The sequence below is a fragment of the Corythoichthys intestinalis genome, chromosome 19 (genome assembly GCF_030265065.1).
Source record: "Corythoichthys intestinalis isolate RoL2023-P3 chromosome 19, ASM3026506v1, whole genome shotgun sequence".
In the NCBI taxonomy this organism is placed as follows: Eukaryota; Metazoa; Chordata; class Actinopteri; order Syngnathiformes; family Syngnathidae; genus Corythoichthys; species Corythoichthys intestinalis.
In genome coordinates, this window is record NC_080413.1 from 36,820,326 (window position 1) to 36,842,325 (window position 22,000).

The following is a 22,000-nucleotide window of genomic DNA, read 5'->3' on the forward strand; positions in this document are numbered from 1 at the left end:
TGTGACGCAGCTCCGTGACGTGTTCAAGAAGCAGCCTTATTGAGTGCGCAGGAAAAAAAACAAAAACTTTATTGGGTCGTATGCCTTAAAAATTTGAATTGAACTGAACTACTTGACAATATTTTTTAAAATACTTTTTTTCAATGTTATATATATTTTTTCTTCATTATAATCTTTGCAATTGTATGTAGATGTGTGTTCGAGAAGCTTGATTGCATGTACGAAGGCTATATACTTTTGATAAGGTGATGGGTACACCTAACTTCAAAAAGGGATATCATCCAAACCCTTTGTGTGTTAGATGATATATATAATATTTTTTCTCACTATTTTGCACTGTATATAACCTGTTTTGACCATAGTATGTGTAAAGGCCAAAAACGCATATGACCATACCTGCTGTTTGTGTCGAATTGTCAAACATAAAACTATTCAATCTTATTTTTTTCTATTGAATGTTTATCCTAACAAGTTGAATCAATATTATCAAGCTTCAAAACGGTTGGTCGAGCATGTTTGGTTGTCAATGGGACATCAACATTACAAATTTTGAAAAAAGATTTTGGGATTTTTTTTTGTCTTTTTGGGTCCAAAATGTGGATTATAATTGGTCAGTGAAGAAAACGACAGTTTGGACATGAAGTTCAAGGTGTCCTGAAAAAAGGGACCCAACTTGGCCATTCTAAACATTTTTTTCTTTGAAATATAAAGGCAACATCAAATGCATGCAAATTCGGCCAAAATAGGCTTAGGTGTTAAAGGGTTAAACTACTAGCAGCTTTGGTTATTGACTGCAAAAATTATAAACCATCCAAAGAGAATCTCTTTGTCCCAGAGAAAAAAAGAAAAACAAAACAACAACAAATTAATCAATTTCCATGAACATTGATGTAAACATTTCAGGCGAATACCCATCCTTAGGACGAATCCAGCAGGAGGCTAATGTACTATAATAGTTTGTACCTATTTTCACAAATACTTAGCATATTCACAGGTGGGTTTTAGGGTGCGTTCAGACCTGTCTCCTTTGTTGAGATTCGTTCTGAAACATACCTACGCAAGGGCGTACGTTGGTATCAACATTGGTACGGACGTTATACCAGCATAACATACTTTTTACTGGGGACAAGATGTTAATAAAACCAAACAAATACGGGAACAGGGGTCAGGGTATTTGGTTTCAAAAGTATAAAGTCACAACACGCTCTACCCTTCTTTCCTTCTAAATCAGGCAGTTTACAAAAAGAAAAGCAGCAGCATTTGTTTTTTTTTTTGACTGTCAACACTGTCCTGTGAACCACAGACTGGGAGCTTTCTCTTTAAACAGCTTCTTGCTCACGTTATGCTAGTTCTATAGATTCGAGCATAGTTCACTACATTTCTTACAGTTTAATTAATGTTAACAGTAGAAACATACAGGAAGACACTTCTAAGCAGCTTCCCATTCGAGTTTTGCAGGTTAGCATAACATTAAACCATGTGAACACTTGCCAACTCTGATGCAGGTCGGACTTTCAGTAGCAAAATTAGTGGCGTGTCCCCTCCCTCCATTCCATTGACATCTTTTTACTAAGGCTGTCAAATTTATCGCGTTATTGGGCGGTAATTAATTTTCTTAGTCACATTAAAATACTTGACGCAATTAACGCATGCACGGAATGACCCGTTCATGCATTGCCTCAAACTGTTTACAATGACGCCGTTTTAGCACATTGAGAGCAAAAAGGCAGAGAAATGCGAGTGAACACAGGCGTTCATTGGACCGTGCCTTTTATTGGCTTAAACTTTGGCAGCTACTTCTAACAGTCATGGTTGCCCAACGTCCCATCATGCATTGGGCGGAGCAAGAGACGATCTTTTTCTTAACACGCTTAATTGAACACAATACAGATCATACTGTATACCATTTGCAGCCACCACTGACAGTCATGGTTGCCCAACTTCCAATCATGCATTTGGACAGAGCAGAATAAGTTCTTTTCCTAAACACGCCTAATTGAACACAACACAGAACGTACTGTATACCATTTGCAGCCACCACCGACAGTCATGGTTGCCCAACTTCCCATCATGCATTTGGGCGGAATAGTTAAGTCGCTACAGTATCATTTGGTGAAAGCAAAACAAAAATAATATTCCTATCTCTCGAAAAAAAATAATGTTCACGAAAAGAAAAGCACTCAAAGAGAACTGGCATTCCCAATCAAAATCGCTATGCAGAATACACATAAAACTTACACAGACTTTGCCTTGGCTAGATCTCTACTTTAAAACTCGCCATTGACACCTTTTGGTGTATTGTAAGCTACCTTACGTTATCAAAGACTCTGTGGAAGAACGGCAGAGAGCCCGATGTGACGTCAACACTCGCCGACATCAACAATGGCGAGCTATTAGTTTTTTGATTGAAAATTTTACAAATGTTATTAAAACGAAAACATTAAGAGGGGTTTTAATATAAAATTACTATAACGTACTCAAATTTATCTTTTAAGAACTACGTCTTTCTATCGGTGGATCCCTTTAACAGAAAGAATGTTAATAATGTTAATGCCATCTTGTGGATTTATTGTTATAATAAACAAATACAGTACTTACGTACAGTATGTTGGATGTTTATGTCCGTCTTGTGTCTTATCTTTCCATTCCAACAACAATTTACAGAAAAATATGGCATATTTTAGCGATGGTTTGAATTGCGATTAATTACGATTAATTAATTTATAAGCTGCGATCAACTTGATTAAAAATTTTAATGGTTTGACAGCCCTACTTTTTACATAACTTACAATGGCTGCTTCTGCTGGCGGAAAAAAAACCTTCTAATATCCCTCCTATTCGAAGGGGGTGGAGGAGGAGGCATGTTGACATGCATTTCAGTCAGGGTTTTGTGAGTGTGCGCATGTGTGGGGGTGTGGGGGGAGGCTATTCATCAGCCAATCAAACGTGCGTTTTAGGGGGGGAATACGAACCAGCACATTTAGCAAGTAACAGGGGGTTAATGTAAGTCTGAACATAATGAAAATAATTCACTTAATAATGGTAGGCTCAATTCTATCCTTACAGCATATGGGAAGATCATATAAATGACCTATATAAATGAACTCATTATATAATGCAAATAAGGTTCCTTAAAAATTGGTGGTGACAATTTGAGCATCCTAAAAAGTTGATAGTGTTATGTCCCTTAGTCCCTATGCAAACCTACGCCCTTGTACCTAGGGTCAGTTTGTTTGGCATGTGAACATTGCAACAGTGCTCGGATGTGGAACAAAACTACTAAACCGAGATTGTTTAGATAAAATGGTCTCGGCTCACTTCCACTAGAGTTCGGGAAAGGTTCGTTCAGTGAGATCAGAATTGATGCATCAGATGCAGGCTTACTTCCTAGTTTAGAATTACTTTTTTTTTTTTTTTTTTTTGACAGTTCATGGTATAACCAAGGAACTAGGGTAGGGAACAACTTCTGGAATAACTCCTGACCAATAGGACTACAGTTGTTTCGCGGATATTTGTTCCCTTTAAGACAGTACAGACTGTTGCCTTGAGAACACAAACGCCCCCAAAGGAAAAGGAGACAACTGTGTCAATTAAGCCCATGAATCGGAAAAAACAAACGGACCACAGGTCTGAAAGCACCCTAGATCCAATAAAACATTCTCATATTGGTTCCTATTATAGAGAAAGCAAGTTATTGTGTCGGTGCATGCAGTCGGTCATTATATTCTCACATTGGTTTTCCTGGAGCATCAGAGGGGTCACTGCAGAAGGGTTCCTGGAACGTGGCCTCTGATATCTCCAAGTCCTGCAGAGTGCTGAGGATCTCCTCCCTGCTTGGAGGGCACATGAGGGGCTTCAAAATGTGGGCTCCTCCACCTGGTCCGCGAAGCATCTGGCTTGCTCTCACCTGAGAGAGTGAGCTGACTGAGCAAGGAGAGCTGCTCGGAGTAGTGGACGTCATTGCATCGATGCCTTCCAGGAGCTCGCCTGATGGCGAGCCCTCGTGGCTGATAAAACAAGTAGAGCTCAAAGGCAATGGTAGAACAGGTTCATAGGCTGAAAATAAGAGGTCTTTTCCTTCGCAGTGAAAGTCTTGAAAGGGACTGAGTGTATGAACATTGCCTGAAGAGTCAGAATCTCTGTTCTGGAATTTGTCAGAGTCAATTAATGTGAGATGGTTTGATGTCGATGCGCCATGCTCAGGTCTGTCGAAGAGATCAGGCCTGGCAGGCTTCACTTTATGCCAGTCAGAGACCTGTTTCAGCTCCTCTCCGTAACCTGATAGTCTATCTAGTTTCTTCTCAAAGAGCAATGTCTGACTAGGGATTGCTTCCTGACTAGCATCACTCAAGAACTTGGCTGGTAAAATTTGATCAGTCAAGACAAACTGATTGCCACTGTATGGGCTGGAGAACTGAGTCTGATCAATGGCATTTATATCAAAGGAATAGTTATTTGGGAGCTCTGGGGATAAGCCATCTTCTATGAAGTTGCAACTGTCCATGTCTGTGTCAGTTGGAAAAAGTAAGTCATTCGACATGTTGGCCTCCTGCTTTTCTGACAAACAAGGCTGAGTGTTTTTTGATTTGCTTTTTCTGATCCCGCATTTCGTATCTTTAAGGTTGGTAGATTTGGGGGCCCTAGGTTTCCTTGGTGTAGTTGAGGTTTTTCTGGATTTGGCTTGTTTAGCTGCAGGATCAAGTGACACTCTAGACATAGCTACAGGAATTGAATCGTTGGGAGCACCCACTTGTGTCTGGCCATGCTTACTCTTTTGATAAAGTTTCTTGAGGACAGACAAGCTGCATGGCGTCTGAGAGAGACTGGGATCAACATTTTTCTTAAGGCCCCGCTGACGGGAGGGTTTTACTAAGGCATTGACTTTTGTATGTTCCTGTGAAGACGTCTGCGATAGAAAAGGTGTTGAAATTTTTAACTCCTCCGTACAGAGTTCTTCCTTTACAACTGTCGTCTGACAACCTTGCTGTTTCATCTGAACTCGTGGCGACATGGTTCGGTTGGCTTCCATGATAGAAATCTCTCCATCTTCACACTTTGTTTGAAGTGACTGGAATGCTGGTTTAGATGTAGTCTGGTCTTGATTGTTTTCCATATTTGTCAGCTTTTCTGAACCAATATTTTCAGTGTCTACGGCCTTCTTTTTGTATGACCGGCCAGGTTTAGACATGAGTGTTGAGGTTTTGATTTGTTCAGCTGTACCCACAGCTTTTTTCCTTTGTCTTGGAGGAGCTTTGCTGCTTTGAAATAAATTTTGTTTTTTCAGATCAGGAGGCTCAATCAAAGTAGTCGTTGTATCTGTCCTTTTAGCGTCTTTTGGTTTCCTACTTCTGTTTGCTTTACGCCCATTTTGAGCTCCTTTGGTCGAAGACTGTGGATTTTTTTGTGCAAAATTAAGATTTGGGTCACTTAATTTGTTTTTTAAGTGTTTTGAAACACTCCTATTCATAACAGGCTCTGTTGGCGACCAACAGCGAGGGGGTGTTGAGTCTATTGGGCTCTGCGCTCTATCAGAGAGATAGCCTAAATCGAACATAACATCATTATAGTCACTGTTTCGGTCATCTGCCAACTCACAGTAACATGGCCGAGGAGGTGGTAGAGAGGGTAAACATCGTCGCCTTTCACAGCCCTTAGTTCGTTTGACCCTTTCACCATGTCCAACTTGATGTTTAGAGACACTGTCAATTGTTTTTTTATTCAACGGGTTGACTTTAGATTTCCGTTTGTTTTGTTTTTTAGCCTTTGACTCAGTGACAGGAAACTCAGTGGCAGCAGACTCTGGCACTTTAGGCCAGAAATCCTTTAGTGGGGCGAGTTTATTGTACTGATTCAACTTCTCTTTTGTCAGTGTTACCCGTTGCTCCTCTGCATCGACTTTCCCCATTTTCACCAACATGTTTTTCTCTCCTTTGAACCTGTTGATGATAATGTACTTGATGATGATTGGAGGTTCCTTCTTGCGTCGTTTCTGGGATTTTAGCTCCTGTCCACTGTGCGCATTGGAGTCTTTGAGATGTTCCTTGCCTTTAGGTGGGTTTTTAGACCGCGTAGAACATGAGTATTCTCCATCACTGTCATACAGCATCTTCCGTTTGGTCCTCAGAGTGTATTTACTACCAGGCAGGGATGAGGCTTTTGTACATGTTACTTTAGTGGCTAAATCTTGCAAGAGGCTTATATTGTCATCTGGTGTATCTTGAGTTTCTTCTGAACTACAGGGTGTAATGGCAGTGACTACGGGAATTAATTTTGGCTCTTCTTTAATAGATGTCTTTTCTGGTTCTTCTATTGTAGGTGACACTCCCTTTTCGGGAGACTCATCTAAGATGGACTCCGTCTTCACTGAGTTGTCATCACAAACTAGCATTTCTGTGTCCCCAATTCCTGGATGATCAGGAGTTACAGAGGTGCAACCAATGCTAACCTGGCTGTCAGAGGAACAGCTTTCATCCATGTTTAATTTGTTTTTTGGTCCTGACAATTTTTTCTTATTTACTTTTAGTCTCAACCGCCGATTCTGAGTTTGTTCTAGCTTGCTGCATGATTCTGGCAGTTTTTTGCAAACTGTTTTCTTCCGGTTTAGGCAGTTGGACAGAATTACACTAGGGAAAAACTTGTAGTGTGCTTCCTGTTGCGCTACAATCGTCTTTTCGGTCTTGTTTTCCTGATAGTCCTCATACCTGATTTTGAGCTCACCAACATCTCCCTCATCTCCATCTTTACTCATCTCACCCTCCTGAGGGTTAAGAAATGCCCCACTTTCAAGAGTTGGAGGTGCTGAGGATGAAATATTCCTCAAGAGGGGGCTATGTCTATCCATCTGGCTCAAGTCTTTCTTGGTTGAGCAGTTCCTCAGCTCCGAGTAACAGAGGGAGAAGGCCCTGTGGTTCTGAAGGATGGACAGACAGTTTGTTTCTACGTTCTTCAGGCTCTTTCTTCTTTTTGTGACCTTACTGTTGTTAAATTGAAAACTTTCAAGATCGGTCCTATCCAATGCTAAAGATGTTTTCTTGTCATAGCTGTATATTGGGCAGATGTCTTCTTTGTCCACACAGATGGCAGATACCTCCGACTGACTGACTGTTTTGCAGGGAATAGGGTGTTTTACTGGTGGAATGTAAGGAATCTTTTTATTGACCTTTAAACCTGTCGAACATTCACAACTGCTGTCCTGACTGCTCTTCGACTGAAATTGTTTGTCAAGAGGTTGTTCCGTGTCCATCACATGAACTGGACTGTGCTCTGGGTGCTTACACTCCAGAAAGATCTTCGCTGAGGATGGGGGTTCAAGGTGGATAGTCTCTCCAGGGAAATGATTTGTTTTCATTATAATCTTCTCAGTGACGATGAGGGAGGACTGTGTTCTGGAACCACTGTCTGTTAAAGATGAGTCTAGGAATACAAACAAAAAAAAATAAATTAAAAAAAAAAAAAAAAGGGGGGGGGGGGTTGTCAATTTAAAAAATTAAAAAAAAAAACTCCCAAGAATTTTTAGTGAGTTCAAAATTTTAAAAAATTATTTATAAATGAGTTTTAAAATGACAAAGTGCTGTTATTTCAGGCCTTTCTGCTGACTGTACTTAAACCACACCCTGCTCAAGTGCCAACAGTCACTCAACTACCACTACTTGTTACAATGTGGATAATGGATGCTAGTTTGTCTAGCTTATTTCCTAGGTCTACAGTACACAAATTATCTACCATGCCAGTAAGCCTTTTTGAGGGGTTACGCTGGGAGAGGTATCTGTTAAACACATTTCCGGCACACATCGCTCGAACCTCCATGCCAGCGCGTGCTCTAGGAGAACCACCAGTCGGATGACATTGAGGTTGGCTCTACAGTCATGCTCTCATCAAAGGTGGAGCCAACTTCAACATAGTCTCTCCCTGGCCACAATTCACGCACTCTTCAACTTCTGGATTTAACTATAGAAATTCAGCAGGCCCTTGGCAAAATTGCAGTTGATGGTAGTTCATCTACTGCACAGGCTCCTGTTATTTCACAAAGCCCAAATAGCATAGAATACAACAACTGAGGGATGATTATAGTATATTCTGGCAAAGGATATTCTGACTTGTTGGCATAGTTTAATGGCCAAGTGAATGAGGAAGTTGCAATTGCCGCAAATAGCCCCTGAAGGCGCCTGATGAATATATAGCTGAAGGGGCTAGTCAGAATTCTAGGTTTTGACTGATATCAGTAGATATCCTCTTTAAGGCTGGTTTATGCTTCTGCGGCGGACCTAAGCCGTCAAGGCAGACCCAATTTACGACCCTCCGCCGTTGCCTAAAGTGCACCTTCACAAAATCCTGACTACACGTCACATCAACGCGTGCTGACGTGACGCAAATGGACTGTGATTCGTCCACTCAGACTGTTGTTTCAGCTTCAGCACAAAATCACCGCCATTTACAAACATACTTGCGCTACACTCAAAAATGGACCAAGCTGACGAGAGGATCATTATAAAGGCCCGCAAGAACGACCACCTGTACAATGTTTCGTCAAGGCATTATAAACATTGCCAAAAGGCAAGCAATTCGTGGAAGGAGGTCAGCGAATGCATAAAAAATGGAAGAACCTCCGAGACGTGTAGACGGAAGTATGTATGTGTTCGGAAGCGAATAGCCACTCGAAGCGTTGACCCAGCTGGCCAAAAACTGCCAGCATTTTATCACTTTATGTCATATTTTTGGTTGGTGCACTTTATCATTTATTTTGTACATATGTTTGATGTAAGTCTGGGACTTATTTACATTTTACACTTCAAGTATATGAAGAATAAATCACAGGTTTGGTGTCAAAAGTTGTTTTGATGTTTAATTTTCTATAATATACAGTTCACACACTTGATACATCCTCACTGATTGAGAGTCCCTCGGTGCTTTTACGATAACCTGTTTACCATCAAGGCTTCCAATGCAGTCTGGGAAGTTCAATAGCCGCCAGAAATCTGCTATGGCTTCCCACTGGCTGGTTGTAAGACACGGCAAAGAAATCTGAGAAACTGCTGGACAACGCAGCTTGCTGGCTTCCAGCCGATGCTAGAATTCATAATGTGACTGCCAGTCTCTGAGCGGCATCAACAGTCGGACAGACCACCTCCGCAGCAGTCTTATGCGTCGCCTGCGCCTCAACTTTTGCATGATCAACATTTGCTGTTCAATGTTGATGAGCTGAAGCTCCACATTTAAGTATTCCATTCCGTTGTCATTGTTGTCTAACCGGCTAGTGGCTTGGCGGTGAACGCAGAGCAACACGCTCGCTTGACGCAGAACTTAGAATGCCCATGACGACGTACGGTGTACTCAGTCGCTACTCCGTCACCGCAACGCAGAAGCATAACCTAGGCTTTAGACCCACCCCATAAAATTGGCTGAGGAGTTTAAAAAAAAAAAAAAGTTAAATTAGCAATTCAGCACTAAATTGTTCTTGGCCTACATATGTTTTCAGCACTTGTCGTCAAACATATTTCATGTATTTAGAATCAAATCATGAAAATGTGTTTAGGGGATCTTTAAGTCTTACCGCTGCTCTCATCTGCTGCCCCATCAAGCTGGGGTATGGACATGTTAGCAAATAAAGAATTGTTTCCGCTCCACTCCATGTCGTCATCAGAGGAGTCCTGATGTCCGTCACTAAAGCTCTCCTGTGTTTCCTTCACACCAGATCTGCACGCAACCGGACTATATATCAAGAACAGATATGGCAAGCTGGACAAACTTCGGAGATCACTTATACAAATCAATACTGTCATTGTGAAAGAGAAAAAAATACAAAAAAAAAATGACCTCAAGTTTTCAAGGGGCTCACTGTCCCATCGTTGTGACATCGTCATACTGAGCGCCGCTTCTTCCTTGTCTAACTCTGGCCTTGCCTCCTCATCGTCACTGTTATAGGGGCAGTTCTGTGTACCTGGTAGGGACTGGGACTGTGAGCTGTGCAAACCAGGAGTCCTGCACTCATCTGCCAAACCTGCCAGAAGATTAATCATGGAGCAGTCTTGGCTGCTGTCTGCATGGAATAAAAAGACAATTACCTTAAACACATTGAAGCATATTCTTTTAGTAACATATGCTGAAACCGTTTACACCAAGTCCCACCTCGACCACTTATTAGAGATGAACCTGAAAGTTCAGCAGAAAATAGCTAAAATTGCATTTTCGGTTAAAAGACCGTTCACTACCGAAACCGACGAGAACAGAATAGTTTTTTTTCTTGTTGTTTTGAGCTACAGTTCCACACAAATCTACACTGTACGTACAGGGGCGGCATGACTGGCGCGGCTGCAGGGGCAGCGTGGCTCAGTCTTTCCCCTTCCCAGAGGTTGTGGGTTTGATTATACGCCCTCAAGAACTCATCTAAGTATCACTGAGCAAGATACTAAACCCTATGTTGCTCCGGGTGCTGCGTCACCAGTAGGTAATTGATGATATAGTGATTAAAGCGCATTTAAGTGCCTTAATTATAGGGTTAACTCTCTAAACTCCCGCTGGGACAATGCGTCCCACAGATTTTAAAAAAAAATCGCAGTGGATATAGGAATCGTAGCATTTTAATTTTGTTCATAATATTTTTATTTATATCAATTTTTTTTCAGGGAAAAAAAATCTGTAGTGAAAGGGTTAAAAGGTGGAGAGGTGCTAAACAAGTATAACACCATTTACCATCGATATCTCACTTAGCTTAGCAGTTGGAGGAGTGAGACCCAATTTTCGAGTGTCACAAACTCCCAAGAAATCGCATTTATCATGGTTTCATTGGCCATGACGCCTGTGTCTTTGAATGCTATGACGACGCCAGCACCTCTGCTATAGGGTGCATTCAGAGTTTGCCACAAAACACTCGCTGCCGCCGGGAACACACCCTCACATAGGGTTTCAGAATGGGCATCTTTCAAACTAAATTCCTCGAGCCTCCGGGGTTGTAGAACCAATGCCAAGGCAAAGTGAATTAATCGGAAAATAATGAAATAAAATAATAATTAAAAATAAATAATGAATTATATGCATTAAGTGAGTGCCCAAAAAAATAGATTATTAGATGCATCACAATTCGACACGTGACGATTCTATTATCATTCATAAATGTTCAAAAACGAATATTTTCCCTAATACATTTATAACAGTCGCTCATAGCGGAAAGAAATTCAAGGCACGTCTGCCGCCCAGACACCTTTAACGGACGCACGCCAACGTTATGATGGATGCTGTCGGTTACTGAGCGAGAGATTTACTCCTTCCCAAAAGACTGGAAAATAAATTTTGTATGAGACAGGCAGGGACCCGGCGGTCGCTCTTCTGTGCGCAAGTTATTTTTTAGAGCGAGAGGGGAAGAGAGATAGTTCGTTGCTCCTTGTCTTTCATTTGTCCAGCAGTAGGTTCAAGTCGTGTTAACTGGAAAGTCCCTAGTGTTTTGATTAGTCCCATGTCCGTCTATCAGAGGGTGAATACACCAACCCTCTTGTACTATTTGGCCTTTATTGTTGTTGTTTTTGAGCTGCTACTAGCTAGCGCCGAGTGCTATGCTAATTAGCGACTTGTCAAGTTGTGAGTTGTTTGGTGGTGTACATAAAATACTCCAGATCCAGAACGTTTAAAACCAGCATTAAGTACAGCGATAACACTACAAACACGCAAAATAGTACAGAAATCTGTGAAAGCAAAGTACTGTATATTGGTTAAAAGAAGTCTTATTTCTAAAGACACTTTGTTTCCATAAAATGTGGAATTCACTCCACCAATGTAAATTTTATTGTATTGTTGAGAGAAATAAGTACTGCCTTTAAAATAGCCAATGTTTTTGCACTTTCTTCTGTTTATTAAAAAAAAAAAAAAATGCAGTTTATGGGCAGGTGTTTGTTGTATGGACATTTTTCCATTGTTCCAGTTGAATCATTAGCATATTTTAAATAAATAATGGACATAAATTTGATTGGCTTCTTTATTAATTATTAATGTACGATGCATCGATCATCATTCAATAATCGAATTGTAACACCCTGAATTGTAATCAAATCAAATCGTGGGGTGCCTAAGATGACACACCCATAATATGGATGTGTATTTTTCAGCCTTTTGGTTTTGTTTCGATATTCGGTTTTTGGTTTCGGGCAAGAATTTTGCTTTCGGTACATCCCTAATACTTATTGCTCCTCTGCATGTAACACCACAATGACTGACCAAATACATAAATTTAGTAAGCCTAAGTGTTTATCAAAAACAATTTTTTTTTCTTAAAAAGTATATTTATTATTATAAGCAATTGTAACATTTTGCTGTTCAACACAAACACTTTATTTAGAAAAACACGCTGGAGTACAACATTTAATGGGTTTATACAACAAGTAAATATTATTTTGTAACAATCCATGACTACTTTACTTACCTAATAATGGTGAGTGTTTGGATGTCTGTGAGGGTGGCAGGAAGTTCTGACTGTTTTCCAGGACACACAAAATGGCCTCCTCATCAACAACAGCCTCATCTGGGGTTTTACATCTACTAGTCACAAATTCTAAGGAAACAGAGGAAAGTCATAGTTAGCATCTCAGAGGCATAAAACATTACAAAGGACGGCGAGCTCTGACCTAGTTATATGCTATGCTGGTATAAGGTTGCAATGAGGCCTCCATAATATAAAATACAATTGAGATTCTGAAGAATGGGAGATTTATATCTTAAATCTTACAAATGATATTTTCGAGTTAAAACATCTCGTCTCATACATGAAGTTTTAGAAGACGTTTACATAAGGCAAACTTATACATCAAAAGGAACCACAATAGCTGTTATGCAACTACATTTTTACAGGCTAAAGTTCTGTAAATTCGCTGCTTATGATGTTGTTGGGGGTATGTACACTATCTTTTTTTACCCCTTTGCTACTCATGGATGGATCACACAAAAATTTTGTAGGTATATTCTAGGGATTTTATATGCATTGGTCTTTGAAACCAGATTTATTATTTTATGTATCAGTGCTAATTAATTCATTGCGGGCCAATTGTTGCATTAGGTTAGGAGTTAGCCAGTAGAGGACATGAACCCTCTTCATCACAGCCTTCAGCCTGTAGTAGAACACTAGCACTTGTTAAACTAAAGGTCATAAATAACGTTGAAAAGAAACGACTCTTAAGACTTTTTCTTTCACACTGTACCTCTACCATAGACTTCATAATGATTGACCGGTCAGATTCCACCTGCACTAAGCAATGCCTTTAAGTTGGGGGCCGCCCTACAGTCCGCGTCAGTTATTCGCAGTCGGTCGCAGAGTCAACACATGCATGTATCCAACGCTTGATTTAGGATTGAAAAAGTATGAAAGCTCTACCGCATACAAACAGGAAAGATCGTGTCAGGAGTGATTTGTTCGAGGATTCAAGGTCATTGTTATATTTTTCGTAACATGCATGCATTTTGAACCATTGTGAAAAAAATCAATGGGAGAAATTAACCGCTACGGACTCGCATCATTCTTCAATATATTTTCGTAAAGTAAAGGCTAACTGTCCATTTTGCTTTTAACCAAGAACCGAGACAGTTTTACGTCCATATCTATGAAGAATTTAATTATTTAAGCATTTATTCACATGAATTTCACCGGAAAAGCTCTGTTTACATATAGTGGCCGGTAGCTACATTTACTAACAGACTAGCATTGTACTTTTTCATACTTATGTAAAATAAATGCTAACTGCACGTTTTTTTTTGCTTTTAACCAAGAATCGAGACCGTTTTACGTCAATATGTATAAAGAGTTCAGGGATTTAAGCATTTATTCACAAGAATTTTCAACGAAAAAAGCTATTTGTCTATGATTCCACTCGGTCAGCTTTGACGGCCTCGCCAACAATGCAGGCCCCCTATTTATCGGCCCCATACCCCGTGTCCCGTCAATACATTACGAAGTCTATGCCTCTACTGTGCATATGGCTTTGTCATTAAAATCAATGTTTTTTGTTTTTTTTTTTAGCAAAAATTGAAATTCTCATCAATCTTGACCTGGCTCGGAGTCCCTGTGCACCTCTACAGCTGAAGCAGGCGTGCACGGCAATTCCTCTGGTGTTAAATGAAGAGATGAATGGATGGTGAGATCACTGAAATCCTCTACATCACCAACAGGGGAGTCCTGCGTCCTAAATAGAAGAGGAACACATAAGCTATAAATAGAGAATACAGACACTGATAATAATTGTGTGAATAAAAAACTGCAAATGTGTGGAAAAAACCCAATGCCTTTGTAAAAGTGAAATATACAGTATATTTTGCACTTTGTTTTCCAATTAGCCTGAGACATTTCAGACTACATTAGTCTATGAAGCTCCCTGGTACCAAATTTAATAATTTGGTACCAGGGATTATTTTGTGCAACGAAAAACAGGGAAATAAATACATTTGATGAAATTTAATAGTGAAATTGTACTTAAGCCTCATTGTCATTCAAAATACTGCCAAGCCTTATGAGGAAGGGCTCCAGAGAGTTAGTGCACGTGCCGCTGTCTGGCTGTCTCTTAATTAGACTGCTTAGTGACGAGAAAAATGTCAAGGGAGGAAGACTGCTAGGTGTCAAGAGATTACTTGAGTGATTAACATGTACTGCTATTAAGCCTTGCCCATTTCTATGGCTTTCCAGGCTTCATTTTGCAAACACGAAAATATGCAACACATAGTACAAGGTTTACACAGGTATCAGCAAATCTCATATAATGCTTTTTAAATACTTTTTTTTAATACCACTTTACTAATTTAATGTCCATGCCCAACTGCAGTTATTTTCACACACACAAATTGTAAGCAGTTGTCTGATAATTACTTTTTAACTAATAACCGGTATTGCCCAAATCCAAAAATCTGATACCTATATCAAACAGATACCGATATATATGGTCGTGGACTTAACATATTATGACAACAACTTCAATGTTTTCCAATAAACATTCTGTGAAAAATAAGAGAACAAGTTTAAAAGTTATGGGAAAACATGCCTACAGTATATTGCATCACAATATTTATTGTTAAACTCAAAATAGTGCAAACATCAGTTTTTTTTGGTTTTTTTTTTATCAATGCAAGTGCAAAGTGCCAATAAGGCACTGCCATATTACATACGGCTGACACAGTGTTTCTGGCTCAAGATAACAACAAAGGCACACAGCTTTCAGTACAGTGAATAAAGTATGTACTGAGCAATGTTGTTTTTGTCAACAATGACGATAAAGAAAATATTTCGTCAGCGAACATTTGTTTTCCCCATGTCGATGACGAGCTAAAAACATGTCTTGGGGGACTAAAACATAAAGAGATGGATGCCAGTTTTCGTCTGACGAGACAAGAACGAGACGAAAATTTGCCTTAGTGTCAGTCAAAAGTTCACAAATGTGTGATATTTTCCTATCGTATGAGTAGTTGGCACACAACGTAGCAGTGTTTGGTCGTGTCACTTATATGACTTGCACCGACCGGTGAGTAAGCTTGTGTCCACTCCAGGTTCTTTTTGTGAAACGTGTCAGGTGCTGCTTGCTAAGTTTTGTTGTCTTATCTAGGCTAGATATGCCATGTTGTGTCATCACACACTAAATGTAACTTGTAACATTAGCATAGCTTTCGCGTTAGCATTAGCATTTTGTGTGGTGAGTGTCATCTTAAACTCTAGGAAAACTTTTTACATACAATTTATAGCGTCCAGGTAAGTTTAATTAATTGAAAATAACGTCCAGTTTTCTTGCTTAGTGTGCAATATCATCACGAAGATGGTGAAGTCCTTGTACACTCTACAATTATGTGGTAGCCAGTCAATGCGCATTCAAAAATGTTGGAAACCATTTATTTATTTATTCATGGACGAAAACATTTTGCGTTTTTGTTGACTAAAACTAGACGAAGACGAACACATTCTCAAATGACTAAAATATGACTAAGACTAATAAGTATTTACATCCAAAAGACTAACACGAAAATGAAAAGGGCTGCCAAACACAACACTGGTATTGCGTTTATAATTCATTATTTTTCAATCATTTAGTGTTCATTTATTTTTTGCACCATGCATGCAAATGGTCTGCTCACATAACAAATTTCAAGCATCTTGGTTTGGAGACATCTAATGATCAATAAGCATAACTGTTGTGCTAAGCTGTGACCAGCCCTTGTACAAAGGCAGAATGTTTCTACATTTACTTTGAAGGCAACACGCTTATTGGCCCAAAACCGATGTTGATATTATCCGAAATCATTTTAAAATGCTTTTATCGGCCGATATTATCTGCTACCTGTTAATACCGGACAACTCAAATTGTGTTCAAAGAAGTTTTTTTAACCGTCAAGTTTAAATAATTTCTAATGCCTCGAAAATTTGGTTGAATGCTTTTTAAGGCCTACATTTTGACAAAATCCATTAAATGACTTCCATTAAATGCTTTTTAATGACCTTCATAAACCCTGTAATAGAAGAGGAATGCAGCAGTGGCTGACACTGGGTGCATCAGTCGGGTACTACACTGATAGCCCACCGAATTATATAACAGATATATATTGTTCTGAGTGGAGTGTGCCTGGCCACCAAACAGACTGCCTCTATCGGCCGGTAAGCTTAGCATTGCTGACGAGGAGCGGGGGAGGGGCGAGGGATGTACGTGTTTGACAGCTAGAGGGCTAATAACCGAGCACCCACAAAATCTTGCAATCGAACGTTAGGCTCCATTTTTCATTATTTTGGATTATTATTGTATTTATATCCATTTAAATTCAACAAGGGCTTTACAGTGGTACCTCTGCTTACGAAATTAGTTGGTTTCATAAAGCGAAAATTCCGTAAGTAGAGACGCGTTTTCCATGTAAATGCCCTAATCAGTTCCAAGCACCCCAAAATTCAGACATAAATCTTTCATAAAGCATAAAAATAAATCAAAACACGTAACAAATACATGTTCCAATTAGGTTAATGTACATACAATAATGATAAAATAAGAGTTGTGCATAATGTAAAAAAACGAAGAAAGAATAAAAGTTAATACAAAGTTGTCGGAACACGAGGGGCGAATGAAGAGGACGCTGGGATACATGTATACACATACGGTAGAAGTCCCTCTTATCCAAATGTATGCCAGGAAGATGCTAGGCAATAGTCAATGGCAGAGCAGCTATAAGTATGTTATGTACAGTAAACTCGGAGCTGAGAGTAGCAGCCCATGCTGTATTTTTTGCCTTTCGTATCCAGAAAATTATTTCATAACAAGAGGAAATATTTTCCCGTTGAGGCGTGTCTTAACCTAAAAAATTCCTCATTTTATGGCACACCTTCAACTCACTACATTTACATTACCGTCTCCCAATTTACCGAGAGACTTTATCGGTAAAAATGTCAGCTGTGTGGGATCATTTCACCTTAAAGGACGACAAAGACGAAGAGGAACAGTGCAACATATGCCACAATAAAGTCAAGCGTGGTGGTAAAGCTGTAAGAAGTTTTAATACAACCAACCTAATCAAGCATTTAGCGAAATACCACCACAAACAATATGAGGAGTATGTTAAGAAAACCGAAGACAAAAAGAAAGATCCTACGCAACTAACACTGGCAGAAACTTTTGCTATGCGTGACAAACTGGCACTCGACAGTCCCAAAGCCCAGGGAATAACAAGAGTCATTGCCGAAGAATTAATTCTGGATGACGAGCCATTATCTCTCGTGAGTAAAGACGCACCATCCAACACTTAGAACCAAGGTACAACATGCTCAGCCGTCATTACATCCTTGAGCGATTCGGCCGTGGAAGATTCGAGAACGATTCACAAACATCCAAATTCCGATTATTGAAATATGTCAAGTAAAGCGCACACTATATACAATATAATAATGTGATGTATGTAATATACAATATTCTTTGGGACGCAATGAGAAACTGACCGCATTGCGTCCCGAGAGTAAACATGCTTGTCATAGACCCGGGTAATGCCAATGCTCAACTCATGGCTTTAGATCAACTCATGCCGCTGGATAAAAAACACAAGAATACCTGACTGCTGCTGACAGCCGCTACAAACTACGTCAACATCGTTTTACTGTAGATAATAGATATCATATGTATATAGAACTAGATGCAAAATGACAGACTCGACAGCGTTAGCAACATTGAAGTAGTGAAAACTAGTTGCGTTAGTAAACAGCCGCCATCTTAAAGCAGGAGACTTCCCTAGTAGGCTGTTGTGAACCTTCCAAGCGAACCTAATTGACTTTTTATCTAAAATACTCCTAAATCGGCAAAATCATGACTTGAATCTATCTTCAAAACAGTTTTAAAACTTTCACATGTGGAAAGTAGACAGAAGGGAAATTATGGAATAACGGGATTTTAACAACTTTAACAGTTGATTCGCAAAATTAAATCAATTGAATGTAGTTTAAAGCGGTTGATACAGAATGGGGCCTTACGTATTTTATTTACTGTTTTAAAATGTTAACTTGATACTGAAATAGTCGTTTATTTAAACCTGAGAGGCTTTTTATACAATTTTTGTAAATAATGCACGAAACATTAAAAGCATCTAATAGCTTGGGGGGTTTGTGGGATTGTCCACTGAGGTTGTTTGTGTGTTTTGCTTTTTTAAGACAGTTTACAATATTATTTGCACGTTTTACTGACTGACTATGCTATTTCTGTTTGTTATTTATAATGTTTTGTGTTTGTCACTGAATAAACAGGTCACTTTCTTGTTACCAACCGTTGTGTGTTATTCAAACTCACCTAATTCAGCTGGCGAGTTGTTATCAAGAGTACTAAAAACTTTTTCAACATGAGTCTGACAACTAAGTAAAAAGGCTAAATAACTTTAAACTTTAACACATGCTTAGATAGGCCGGTATCGGCCAGTATCGGTATCTGATTGGAAGTGCAAAATAATATCGGTATCGGATCGAAAGTGCAAAAACCTGGATCGGGACATCCCTAGTAGAGATGTTCGTAAATAGAGGTACCGCATTACTCTGTGTAATCTAGGAAATTTACAAGACATTTGTCATCACTTTCCAGGATTTTGTTATCGATGTTTTTATGTTGTCTCAAGAAACTTGAAGGCATGGGGTAACAGAAAATGCATTCGGATTAAAAATATATAACACTACATTTTAGGAAAGGCTACACATTTTGTCATCGATAACTTTAAGCCTATCCTGAATATTTTGGTGAAGAAGTGAGTTTTTTCATACACTGGTTGCCAGTCAATTACAAGGCATAATTTAGGTTAGATGGAAAATAATGACGTACCTACAGTAGTGTTAAAAATAAATCCCAAAATATTGCTTTTCATCCAAGTGTGCAACTTACACATCAAACTCATTATCCTTCAAAATCTCCTTGAATCGTTTCATGAAGAACTGCTCACTCTCAGTTGAAGAGACAAATTCACGGTCTGGAAATCGCAAGAAAACAAGTGCTTACTTTTCCAGAGGTCATACGCTTAAATACTGTACATGCAAAATCAATGTTGGTCAAATGCTAGAAATTAAGAGTCAGGCATTTTTATAACAAAACCTTGATATTAACAATTGTTGACCTTGAGACTCCGGGGTTTCAATCTGAGAGTCTTTGTTTTGTTCTCTCCTCCGCTGCTTCTCATCCTCCCAGATTGCTTGTAGGCCGGGGTTCCTTCCAATCTGATCTGAGAAAATGACAACAGAACAAAATGTCTGAAATGTGCAGCACAAAGCAGACAAATAGCATGTCTGTCTGAAGAGGGTGCACACAATTTACTACAAGGTAATGATAAAATGAAAGTTCCTGCTGCTGACTGCAGCATGATGACCAAAAAACTGGTGATAACAAGGCTTACATTAGACACCTGTGGACGGTTATACATTTTAGAGGAATATATTTTCATATAATCATTTATAATCCTTCAATTCAATCTAATCAATCTATTCAAGTTATCTGGTGAAAATTGTAGTTTTAATATCGCAATATAGTATCGTAATATATCGCATACCCCCCAAAAATCGCAATGATAGTTTTTTTCCAATATCGTTCAGGCTTACTAGGATGAACTTTCTCATTTGCACAGGAACAATATAAGCTCTGTCTCGCTCATCGGTCAGGACATATGTGCTTGAGAAGATATGTACCTATCTAATGCTTTCATGGGTATTCTGAATGACTAAGAGCAATTTGGAGTTTTCTGAGCATCTTACTTTCAATCTCGAGACGGTTGAGAACATCTACAGAAACAGCATCAACCTCCAGCTCACAGGTGCTTTTCCTCTCCACCTCATCTAGGACAAGGGAGCTGCAGAAAAACAGGCAGAACACGAGAAACAGCAATCAGTTTTCATTGTTTCAAATTGGAGATTCCCTGATCCGATACTAGGATAATATACAGTGAGTATCGGCATCCAATATGTATCGGACTGGTATCAGCAAAACAGATCTCGAAAGAAAAATAAAATCGAATTGGTTGTCAAAAAAAATCGGCATCTTGACATCCTGATTTCGGATTACAACAAACAAAGATCTAATTGTTTTTCATTGGAGTTGTAGTCAGGAGTAATATTGGTAATCAGATTGGCATCACTGTTGATAGGTTCTATGTTTGAATCCTTAAGGCTTCTCACATATTCTACCCGAGCTGTTGAGGTTTTCTTCAAGTACTTTGGCTTTCTCCCACATTCCCAAAAGAGGATTATTTAAGAAGCAACACTGCCCAAAGGTGTAACTGGCTCAGCTAAGCCACTTTCCAAAGGGTTGCAGCATTCCAAACACGATAGATGCCCGCGGAATAAACTGGTGCATCACACAAAAATTAGTTGGTGACTAAACCAGCAATCCCTCAAGGGAACAATTAATTAAATCTACATAGGAAAAAAAGCCAAGATTACTAATAAATAAAATAACAAGAACAAAAAATTTTAAGCCTGTGTTTAACAATGGCGTACCGCAAGCAACACATAACTTACGCTCATTAATATTCATGATGTTAGCTACTGTTGCTAAGTGGGGGACAAACGGGAGCTTGTCCCCAATAGGAAATGAATGGAAATTGTGTACGAAGGAGATGTTTACAGAGCTAAACCTACCAATTCTATCCGAAAATGATGTCCCTGGTGCCAAATGCAATGGCAAAGATGTGGAAGAACATAAAAATGTTCAGTTAAAGAGATGGCTTGAGTGTCGAGGGCAGAAAAAAACGAAAAAAACAAGCCGACCTAAGCATAGCGTTAGTTTTTTTATCAACACTTTTTTCTTACGCAACTGACAATGACATTCTCCTGTTTCAACAAGGTATCCTTTACCACCAGCCCTGTCTTTCTTATATATTATATCCTCTGGTTGTCCAAAGTCTGACCGTTCTTGTGGGTAATTTAAATTGCTATATTTGTGTAGCGACCGCAAATGCTACTCGGTGACAGCCAACGAACACTTTAAAAATTTTTTTAATTAATAGCAAATCTTCTAATTCTATCATTTATTTACACTTCCCCCCAACTAAAGTTGTTTTTTACGACAGAAAAGGGTAACAACAGCGGCAGTCAGATACAGTTTTAATTATTTTCAGGTCATTCATTGTCAGACAGAAGCAGCACGGCACAACGTCACGCTAAAAAATAAGTTTAAAAATATCAAAATGGCTTACCTCTTTTTCCTCTGAAAGACCATGCCAACCCAACAAAATGTTTACTTCATATGAAATATGAATTGATTCACCGAGCTGCGTTAAAAGTCCGCACAAGTTGATTAATTCTTCACATTTTTTCCTCCGAGTTTTGGGTTTCGGGAAACGTATGAAAAAAACATCCTTCATATGTTGTAATGTCTTGAGTCGTTTCTACAAGTTCCAAAAACGCAATGTCTGATCGGCATGTTCGTTTTTCAAAGATTACCGGAGAAAAGTAGCAGAATTAACATGGTTTCTATGCGAGGGCGGGTCTATAATGTCCCACTTCTGCATGACTTCCGCTTTACGATCCGACGTCATTGTCTAAAAATAG

The 22,000-nt window shown here is 39.3% G+C and overlaps 1 protein-coding gene across 2 annotated transcripts in view; it reads right to left on the reverse strand.

The window, feature by feature from the left end:
* rev3l (REV3 like, DNA directed polymerase zeta catalytic subunit) overlaps nt 1–22,000 on the reverse strand; it is a 107,118-nt gene that overhangs the window by 44,127 nt on the left and 40,991 nt on the right. The window contains exons 6-13 of one of the 2 annotated variants that reach the window (XM_057822074.1): nt 20,207–20,301; nt 19,576–19,680; nt 19,347–19,431; nt 14,026–14,159; nt 12,410–12,538; nt 9,814–10,036; nt 9,551–9,708; nt 3,732–7,413 (exon numbers count right to left, since the gene is read on the reverse strand). In XM_057822074.1, the coding sequence (XP_057678057.1) occupies nt 3,732–7,413; nt 9,551–9,708; nt 9,814–10,036; nt 12,410–12,538; nt 14,026–14,159; nt 19,347–19,431; nt 19,576–19,680; nt 20,207–20,301 (4,611 nt within the window). The remainder of the gene's footprint in view (nt 1–3,731; nt 7,414–9,550; nt 9,709–9,813; nt 10,037–12,409; nt 12,539–14,025; nt 14,160–19,346; nt 19,432–19,575; nt 19,681–20,206; nt 20,302–22,000) is intronic. The other variant, XM_057822075.1, reaches the window with a different exon arrangement.